Source organism: Bubalus bubalis, chromosome 21 (assembly GCF_019923935.1).
Source record: "Bubalus bubalis isolate 160015118507 breed Murrah chromosome 21, NDDB_SH_1, whole genome shotgun sequence".
NCBI classification, from domain to species: Eukaryota; Metazoa; Chordata; class Mammalia; order Artiodactyla; family Bovidae; genus Bubalus; species Bubalus bubalis.
In genome coordinates, this window is record NC_059177.1 from 17,939,455 (window position 1) to 17,950,318 (window position 10,864).

Genomic DNA, 10,864 nt, shown 5'->3' on the forward strand with positions numbered 1-10,864 from the left:
GTGAGTTCTTAATCTGTCATTATATGATCTTAGGCGAGTCATTGAAACCCTCAGTCCTCATTTATTCATGTGTAAAAAGGACATCATTATGTTTGCAATGTAGTCCTAAAGACTAAATGAAACAAGCGAGAGAAAACTTCAGGCATCCTGAGTGTACTCAAAAGATGTCTCTCTTTTTTCCCTTCCCTTGCCTTTCCCCAAACTTGTCCATCCTAGCAGAGAACAGATGAATCTTTGTGCGGATCTCTGGGGGGACCAGAGTCCAAATGGATCATGAAAGTAAGACCAACACAACCTGAGAAAGCAGGTAAGCACTTCTCATATAGAAGAGCAGACAGTGAACAAAGGGTTGATTTAGGGGTTTTCCAAAGCTCTGTGATTGTACTATTATTTCTGCTTTTCTGAAAGCCCAACTGAAATTCCACATCAAATATTTAGGCCTAAATACCAAATACAAGTTTAGGCCACTAGAATAGTCTAGGTCCACACAGGAGACTAGACTTATTTCACTGTTTCTTGAAAAGCTTTATAGAAGACAGTTCTGGAGCTTCTGCAGATCTGGGCCATTGATACACTCTAAGCTCTGAGATTTAAAGATGCTTGCTTCTTGGAAGAATAGCTATGACAAACCTAGACAGTGTATTAAAAAGCAGAGACATCACTTTGCCGGCAAAGGTCCATATAGTCAAAGCTATGGTTTTTTTCAGTAGTCATGTATGGATGTGAGAGTTGGATTATATAAAAGGTTGAGTGCCAAAGAATTGACACTTTCGAACTGTGGTGCTGGAGAAGATGTTGAGAGTCCCTTGGACAACAACGAGGTCAAACTAGTCAATTGTAAAAGAAATAAACCCTGAATATTCATTGGAAGTACTGATGCTGAAGCTCCAATACTTTGGCTACCTGATGAGAAGAGCTGACTCACTGGAAAAGACACTAATGCTGGGAAAAACTGAGGGCAAGAGGAGAAGGGGGCAACAGAGGATGAGATGGTTGGCTGGCATCACTGACTCAATGGACATGAGTTTGAGCAAACTCAGGGAGATAGTGAAGGACAGGGAAGCCTGGCATGCTGCAGTTCATGGGGTCACAAGGAATCGGATATGACTTAGGGACTGAACAACAGAGCTCCAAGAATGGGTTCAGGACTGAAAGTTGCATGGGAAATGAAGGAGATGGTACGACCTTGAGGGTCTCCAGTGGAAGTGGTTGGTGGCCCTGCACCTGGTGCGATCACAGCAGCAGCTGCCAGACAAATCTTCCTAGTCAGCAAATGAAGGGGAAGGGGGACTATTTGCAAATGAAGGCACGTAGAGAGCAGCAGCTGTCTCTTCCCTGTGGAGGTCTCAAAAAGCTCTTCCCCAGTTCTGCTCTCAATGGAATGGCGTTTGTGTCCTGTTTTCCCATAATCATGTGTTATTTAGGAGACAGTCTGGGGTCCAGAAAAGGTCAGTGGACGGCAGGAGGAACGAAGTTTCCAGCCGTCATTCAAAGTCAGCCCCTTCTAAGGAAAAGCGACCTGTCCAAAGTCACCAGTAAATGCTTGCCGTTACTGTGACAGCTTGTCCCCTTGCCAGAAAACTCTGCTTATCATACATATTTCAGTGGTGTTGGATGAACATGGGGGAGATAAGGACTGCCAAGGTCTGTGCTTTCAGGACCGATTTCCACTTTATTATAAACACACTATTTTGAATGTGCAAGTTGAAAAGAAAGATTTTCCCTTGCAAAGGCAAATGGCATCTCTCTGTTGGAGCCCAGCTGACCCTAGAGGGTGGGTTACAAGAGGTACTATTCCCTGACTTCTCTGCTCCTGATCTAACCCTCCCTGGAAGTGGCCAGGGCAGTGGAGGGAAAGGAAGATGCCCATGTGAGTCTGTACATTTGCCCCTCCTCCTGGTCCCCAGCCTTTGCTGAATCCAGCTCATTCTTTTTCTCCCTCATCACCTCTGGCCACTTAACATGGAGAGGAGATCAAACTGTGGGATCTTCAGAGGGGAATGCCAAAGTCACTCCATGCCCTGCTTGTAGAACTGTTGGTCAGCTCTGGGCCAGGAGAAGGTCTTGGAGCTGAGATGGCTAGAATAAAGCCTAGAGCTGATCTGCAAGATACCTTTCCCTGCCCCCCACCACCTCAGGGGGCAGATGTATTGGTGCGAATCAATTGTCATCCCTAACCCCACATATTTGAATACGTCTGTGCGACATGACAAGCATCTTCAGTGTATGAGCAATGGCTTCGGCCATCTGTCTGGGGAGAGCTTTCAGGACTTGGATAATTTCTTTCTTTCTTTTTTAATATGGCTCTCTTTGGGCCAAGTTGCTTATACACCTATGGGCATGTCTCCAATGATTTGGCTATTAAAGTCTTTAAATGACAGCTTAATATATTTCTAAGATGGAGGGAGCCAAGGACAATTCTCGAGGAGCTGTGTTGACATTGGATCGGCTCACCCAGGCGGCGTGCCAGCAGTTTTGCACACGGCAGGAACTGGAGGTGAAAGCAGGAAGGGCTGAGTACGGGGGGGAGGGTGAAGCTGGAGGACAGGAAAGCCAAGAGGGACGTGATGTGGAGAAGGGTGGAGGGAGACGCCCAGCTGACCCTGGCAAAGCACTTGGACGAACCATCCTTTCATGCTCCTCAGACATTGTGCTGAGGGGTGAGAAATAGAACCCTCTGGAGCCGGTCCACTGGCAGGCACACAGGCAGCAGTGAACATGCTCTCAGATCTCTTTGTTCTAGTCCTTTCTAAATTCCTGCAAATGGTTCTTTGGCAGCCAAGAGCCTGTATTCTTGCAGAGCCTACTGGGCCCCGGCCCACCTTCTTAGCAGTCTCAGAGAAAGGACCTGACTACTCTGGGTCTCGGTTTCTATATCTATAAAGTGAGAAGAGCTCCATGTCTCCTTCTAGGCCTAACTATTCCAGGATTCCAGAGTGAAATGCTCACTGACCGATGATCTCTGTTGTGTAAGCAGATTTTGTATGTGTTAGGCTAGAATGAAGACAAGGTCATCGGTCATTGTTCTAGGTTATCAAGGCCGCTGGCTTTCATTCAGTTGAGTGAAAATTAGTTGCTCTTCAGATGGGCCAGTCATCTGAAGAAGAAAAGTATGTCCTCATTCACCAAAAGACTCCATTCAGCAATCACACGCTCACTGAAATATACAACCACCACCACCGACAATAATAACGGCCAAGTCTACTTGCACTCAGGTGCTGAGTCCTTTGTATACATCAGCTCATTTAATGATTATGGGCCCCTTGGAAGGAAAGTTAAGTACTTTGGCCACCTCATGCGAAGAGTTGACTCGTTGGAAAAGACTCTGATGCTGGGAGGGACTGGGGGCAGGAGGAAAAGGGGAAGACAGAGGATGAGATGGCTGGATGGCATCACCGACTTGATGGACGTGAGTTTGAGTGAACTCCGGGAGTTGGGGATGGACAGGGAGGCCTGGCGTGCTGTGATTCATGGGGTTGCAAAGAGTTGGACACAACTAAGTGACTGAACTGAACTGAACTGAACTGGGAGAGAGATGCTTTTAGTGTCTCCTCAGTTTTCAGATGAGGGCACAGACTCAGAAGTTAATCAGCTTGCACAGGAGCACAAAGCTAGTAGGTGGTGGAGCTGGGATTTGAACCCCAGTCTGGTTACAAGAATACTGATGACTTAATAAACCAGAGAAGAACACACCCACAGTGGTGGTTGATTCCATCAAGAGAATGGCATTTGATCTTCCAGGCTTTTTGTTACCAGGGAATGTTGGCTAGTTCCTGATTCTCAGGGAACAAGATCTCCATGCTAGGAAACTTTTTTCCCAGTAGAAAAACAAACCAGGGTTCAAGAGTAACCAATGGGAGCATCTGGCTCAGTGCAGATGGGAGGAGGGAAGGGACTGTTTCTATACCCTGGCATGAACTAAGGATGGGACCCATGGCCAGTCCCCCTGTCTGCCTGGAATTGGGGAGATAATCTCAAAGGCTGCCCCAACTTGGGGATTTTAATGTTTTCTCTCTCAAAGACTGTTTTCTGGCTTTCCAGCTCTTGGGATTCCCTGTGGCCCCCCTCCCTTTGGGTGCAGGGCAGCGGAGTCCTCATGGAGGCCATTTGAAACCATTTCTCATTTTGTAAATCGGTCCCTTGCAGCTCTAAGAGTCTATGAAATTGCTTCAAAATGCCTAAGTGTGATTATGCCTCCTGAAGCCAAATGTTAGCAAACCCACCACTGTTGCAGATTTAAAAAGTAAATATGCCATAAAAGCTCTGCAGCACGCTGTTGATACAACCCAGCATTTAACTGCTGATACACACCTCAGCAAGGAGAGATTTCCCCCATTCCCTTCCCTTCCCTCGGCTTTCTGAGTGGAGGACCTGGGTTCATCACCCATGTGGTGATCCTCCTTCTGATTGTCACAGTCCCAAGGGGTAAAAAATATCCGCCCTTTCATCTATACCCACCACATTCTTTCACTAAGCCTGTAATTGGATCTAAATGGAAAATAAACCCTTTGCAGGGCAAGGAAGTTGGCACTAGAGGGTGACAAGTAGGAGACTGTGTTCCACCTCTAATCCAGATAATCACACTCTCCCATGCAAAGGAAAATAAAAACAAGGCTTCCTCCGAGTGGGGACCTGGGCTGTGCTGAGGAGAGAGGTTCCGTGTCTCCTGTCTCCCTTCACACATTAACTGTCCATCAGCTTGTAATAAAACCACCCTGAATCATCCGATGTACCACTGGACAATGAGACACTGCCCCTTTCGCTCTGAACTCTTTTACTTTGGCTGAATCTGGGGAGGCAGTTCAGACACACAAATATGTTGGAGCTGCCACAAGTTAGAAAACAGTAACACATAGACTGTACTGTCTGCGAACACTATGGTCTTAGCTGGTTCACTCGTTGAGTCATGCTGTGCGTGGCAGCCTGCGTCGGAACAGAGATGAGCAAGAAAGGTTTGTCCCTCCAGGAATTTAGAAAGATGGGTAGAAAAGTAAGAGCAGTGCGTGCCTGACTCATTAGTAGGTAGAAATTAACAGGACAGGTAGCTTACTAAGGTCTAACATGTTGTGAGAATTCCAGAGAAGGAGAGATGACTGGATTCTGCGAACAGTCTGGCAACTGTGAAGCGGGGGTGGGGGTGGGGGGCAGGAACATTCCAGAGAGATGCTCTCTGGATGAAGTCTGCCCTGGTGTACACATTCAGAAGGTCCGATGGACTCTGTGTGGGAGTCTGGGGCAGGTCAGCCTTGCAGTGGTACAGTCGTAAATCAGATGCGTAAATCCTGCACCTCTAAGTGGCTGACTTGCATTTTGATTCTGACATAGTTTTTCTTTTTCTTTCCCCCTCTCATTCTATCCCGCCTTGCCCAGGTAATAGCAAATGTTTACAGGGGACTTTGCCTTGAAAGACCAAAACTCTGATTTTCCCTGAAATCAGAGTTTAAGCTTAAAAATAACTACTTTGGGAGAGAACACTACGGGGTACCATAGCTATTATTGCTGCTGTGAGGGAGGCGGGGCCTAACATCCCTCTATGGGAGATAAGGGAACTGAGGCTCAGAAAGGTGATGGACGTGGTTGGTCATTGTGGTGCAGCTAGAAAGTTGCACAGCTAGAAAGTGGCACAGCTGGGGTTTCCCTGCCTAAGGCTTTCCTATAGGCTCCACTGCCTCCCTGAACCAACTCTCTGTGACCCTGAGACTCAGTTTCTTCACTGGTCTAGGCTGTCTCTGGGCTTCCTTCCAGTTCACAGGTCCTCTTAGCCCCTAGCCTGTGACAACCTCCCCCCTCCACGCCCCCGCCCCCCACTGTCTGCAGGTAAGTAACCATCAGGGATTGGAGCTAAGGGCACAGCTGCAGGCCCCTCGGGCAGTCATTCACCCATGACCTTCTGGGCTCCCAGCCAGCCCTTCTTGAAAGGGAAAAGTGAAGACCCTGGGGACAGAAATTAGTTCCCGTGTGCTGGAACTGTCGCCACTGCCAACACCAACTAAAGAAACTGGTTTCTTTGTATGTGTGTGTGAAAAACAGAAAATGTTGGGATGAGAGCAAAGGGGTAGATTCCTTGTGAGTAAATATTACCCCTTCCCACCTTCACCTCAATCACTGGAGGAGGAGGGTAGGGTTCCTTGCCCACTCCTCCAAAAGCACAGAGTTAACATTTAAGAAAAAAGTTTTACCTTATTTAAATTTTAATTAGCATCATCAAAGAACCAAGATCCGTTGCAAATACTTTACACAAAGGCTTTTAAGAGTAGCATTTGGGGTATGTGCCTGTTAGCTCAAACCTGTATTCCCAACGATTCTATTTTCTATAAAGTCTTGGAATTTAGTGAATTTTTTTCTCCATACATCTACGAAAGCCTCTTCAAACAGGAGAGGGAAATGGGAAAATAAGGAGTCTGCCTAAGTACAGACAGATCTCAGCTCACCTTCTGAACTCTCGGGTTGAGGTCCTTGGCCACCTTTGCCATCCTCTTCAGACAGACAGCGCCTGGCTGCTCAGGCTTAGGCGCGAGGGCGTGCAGTGGGGACAGCTGTGCTTGAATGGCTAAGATCGCTGGCCCAGGGAGAGCTCTGTGCGCAGCCGGGTGCGGCGGGGCCCTTTAATTGGAGAGCGGGACTCCCTCTAAAACCTCGCCAGCCAATCGGCGCGGGCGCTTGCACTTGGCCAGCCAATCCCAGCTCGCGGGTACCCCCCCAACCCTTCGGGTGTTCGGGCCCGGCCGGGCGGCTGCGGCCGATTGAGCGCTTCCCTGACGTCAGTGAGGCCGCGGCCCCTGCCTGTCCGGGTGGCGCACATCTGTCCCTGAGCAGCAGGAATCCGTCCCCACGCCCTTCTCCTTTAAAGGACAATGGGTCGAGGGTGGAGCGGGCCGCCGGGGCCCTGCGATCCATTCAGGTCAAAAGGGAGAGTGATCAAACAGGGAGGCTTGGGGTATTTTTAGTGAGCTGGGTCCAAAAATAAATGCTGAGCTGTGTTCTCCTGCCCACCCTTTCTGCCCTGTCGTCTGGAGGGTGTGAGGGGAGCGGGGGTGGGCAGGTTGTGTAGGCGGCAGCTTGACTCAGCTGGTTAGCTTTTCCCAAACCTGGGCAAGTTTGCCAATCACCGGAGAGGAGGTGAGATTCCAGTGAGTCGTGATTTCTTTAAAATTAATGTTTGTAAAATATTCATCTGCCTTTTATAACTTGCTTTCGTGTAAATCGTCCCGATTCAGGGAGGGAGAGAACACTGTCCTGATTTTATAAATGCCAACATATACATCTTCACTCCTGGAGTCCTATTTTCTCATGACAATCTCATAATTATCACAAGTGTTATTATAACATGATGATGATGATGATCACTCCCATTTAAGAGATGAGGGAATATGATCAGAGAGGGTCAGTGGTTCAAAGCTGGACTTTTCAGTGAGGCTTTAACCAGGGAGAGGGAGGCTGAGATTTCACCTGGGTAGAAGGTGCTCAGGATAATGATCCATAAACTAAGAAATTAATTTTTTTTTTTTTAGATTAATTGGGTCATGCAGGTCTGGACAAGCAAGTTTTCTCATATCCTTGAGATGAAGTCTTTTGCAACATCTCACAAGTCCTATAAGTCAAAATCTACCAGGACTCACTGTGCCATGCTGCTCGCCTATAAACCCACATCTATTAAGCCAGTTCTACAGACCTGGGTTCCTAGAGCCATTATCCTAGCCTAGACAGAGGATTAAACACAGTCCCTTTTCACCTTTTTTCACAGACAGAATACTGTTTGTCATGAAGTTTTCTTCCTGTCACCCTCTGCTGAAAACCACGGCTCAAGTGGACTAAAACCTGGGTTGTAAGGAGACTGCCTGGAAAATCCCATGGATGGAGAAGCCTGGTGGGCTGCAGTCCATGGGGTCGCTAAGAGTTGGACACGACTGAGTGACTTCACTTTCACTTTTCACTTTCATGCATTGGAGAAGGAAATGGCAACTCCAGTGTTCTTGCCTGGAGAATCCTAGGAATGGGGGAGCCTGGTGGGCTGCCGTCTCTGGGGTCGTACAGAGTCGGACACGACTGAAGCAACTTAGCAGCAGCAGCAGCAAGGAGACTGCAGAGTGGCTTCACATGCATGGTATGGCCTGATGTGAAGGGAATGGGGAGCTGCAGGTCACTACGTAGGGCTTTTTCTCTTCTTGGAGGTGCTTTCCTTAAAGACACCTTCCATTGGTTCTTTTCTTTTTCTTCTCTTTTGGCTGTGCTGGGTCTTCATTGCTGCATGGGTTTTTCTCTAGTTGTGGTGAGCGGGGCCTGTTCTCTGTGATGGCTTCTCTTGTTGGGGAGTATGGACTCTGCTGCTGCTGCTAAGTTGCTTCAGTCGCGTCCGACTCTGTGCGACCCCAGAGACGGCTGCCCACCAGGCTTCCCTGTCCCTGGGATTCTCCAGGCAAGAACACTGGAGTGGGTTGCCATTTCCTTCTCCAATGCATGAAAGTGAAAAGTGAAAGTGAAGTCGCTCAGTCGTATCCGACTCTTAGCGACCCCATGGACTGCAGCCTACCAGGCTCCTCCGTCCATGGGGTTTTCCAGGCAAGAGTACTGGAGTGGGGTGCCATTGCCTCTTCCGGTATGGACTCTAGGGCACTTGAAATTTTATAGTTGCAGCTCTCAGACTCCAGAGCACAGGCTCTATCAATAGTTGTGGCTCATGGGCTTAGTTGCTCATTGGCATGTGGGATCTTCCCGAATCAGGGATGGAACTTGTATCTTCTGCATTGGCAGGCGAATTCTTTACCACTGAGCCAATAGGGAAGCCCTCTAATTGGATCTTAACACATCATCATCTTCAGTGATCCCAAATCTGATTTTGGGATCCCATGATCCCTAATTGTGGCTCCTTTTTCACATTCTGGAAAGGGCTTTCTATTTATGACTCCTCTTTTGCAACATGAAGAATGATCTTTTTCTTCTTTCATGGATTTCTGCTATTGTCAATGTTTGTCTCACTTGCCCCTACCTGTAGCTCTGACACCTAGCACACGAGCAATGCTCAGAACGTGTCGGTGGAATGAATGGAGGTTGGCTTCTGGCTTTTAATCAGCAGTCAGTTGGCAAGGTGGGACTAGGAGAGATGGCAAAGTGCCATCCCTGGTCTGGTTTGTCCAAACTTCCTAGGTGGGCTGCATGATTAAGCCAGGGTGTAAGTAACTGGTAGCCAACGGAAGCCTGGCCTGGGAGAGGTTTCCATGTGAATAGCCCTTTCAGTGGCAAATCCTAGGAACAATGGTGTTGAAACTGGGATGTTCTGCCAGAAGCCTTTATACTTCAGAGCTACAGGGAACAGAAGCCAGGAGAACAACAAAGGCAAGCTTTATCCTTTGCAAACTAGGCAGAAGCCTGCCCAGTGAAGTCATTTCCCACTCTCTTCCCAGCCACAATCTTTGCCCCATCTTGAAAAATTATCATTTCATGGAAAAATTTGACTTTTATGAGCTTTAACAACGAATCCAAATAAGACCCTCTTCTCCTCTCCTTATTTTTATCCTTGGCCCCAGTTTCAATCAAGGAGGCAGATATTGTGGCTGTTTCTGAGAATGTAAGAATCAAAAGCTACTGCTTGGATGGCCTTGTCTTTTGTGCCTGCTAAGTTGCTTCAGTCGTGTCTGATTCTTTGCAACCCTATAGACCAAAGCCCACCAGGTTCCTTTGTCCATGGGATTCTCCAGGCAAGAATACTGGAGTGGATTGCCATGCCTTCCACCAGGGGATCTTCCCGACTCAGGAATCAAACTCGTATCTCTTATGTCTCCTGCATTGACAGGTGGATTCTTTATCTGTGAAGCCCTCTGGCCTTGTCTTTTTTTTCCTTTTTCCTAGTAAAGAACCTGTCATGGGCAGAAAGCTGCTCCCTGCTCCTCTTGTTCTGTCCCCAGCTGAAGAGGCTGACTCTGACTTTTTAAATCCTACTCTCAAGCCAAAGTTTTCAGGGGATCTATAGTCAGTTTTGTCTGGACACCTGGACAGACTCTTATAATTGGGATTCTTCTAGAAGATGGAGGAAATAGGATCCATTACATCTTAAGCCTCACTCCATGGCTAGGATCCTTTTGCTTCTGTTTGGAGGAAAATGGGGTATCTGAAAATAGGGTATCTTTTCCAGGTTGGGACAATGGAAAGATCTGATTTCCCCAAGGTCATTGCTTTGTGATGCTGGGGATTTTTAGACACTTTATTCATCCATCAAGTAGTTTTGGGGCGTCTGCCTTAAACCAATCCTTGTTCTAGGTGCTTAGGACACCCATGTAAATAAAAGAATCCTTCCCCTTCAAGAATGTCTTGGTCTGATAAATATCACTGGGACTCTTAGACTGACAAAGCTGTCATCTTACTTGATCTTCAAGACAACCATGATATGATTCTAATTATTTCTTAATAATTCTAATTATACCTCTGGGAGAAAATAGAGATTTGGGACAGTCATGGGCTTCATACAGGGTCCCACTCCAGCAAGTGGCAGAGTTGAAATTCAAACTCAGGGCTTTTAGCTTCAGACTGTGTCCTTTTAGTTAGTACACTGCCTCCTATAGTGACTGTAGAGGATTGATTACAGGATAAGAGTCAGCAATCGAAGTGAGATGGTGGTGTCATCCTCCACGTCACTGGGTTTGTCCTAAGTGGAATTTTTGTCTCTGAGTTTCTTGCTCTTTTCCCTGTTCATTCATGCATTCAGCAAACACTGAGCTGAGAACTATAACTGGTGGAGCCCTGAGCTGAAGATGCGACACTGACTGTGTGAGACCAGAAAGCGTCCTTCCCTCACACAGCTGCTGTTCCCCTGTGGGGAGGCTGACACGGAACAGACAGATCATCATATGAGGTAGCTAAGAATGGGGGT

At 47.5% G+C, this 10,864-nt stretch overlaps 1 protein-coding gene across 1 annotated transcript in view; it reads right to left on the reverse strand.

Moving 5' to 3' along the window:
- LMCD1 (LIM and cysteine rich domains 1) overlaps window positions 1-6,592 on the reverse strand; it is a 56,991-nt gene extending 50,399 nt beyond the window's left edge. The window contains exon 1 of the mRNA XM_006070770.4: window positions 6,432-6,592. Coding sequence (XP_006070832.3) covers window positions 6,432-6,473 — 42 coding nt within the window. The 5' untranslated portion in view covers window positions 6,474-6,592. The remainder of the gene's footprint in view (window positions 1-6,431) is intronic.
- Between the last annotated feature and the right edge of the window lie 4,272 nt (window positions 6,593-10,864).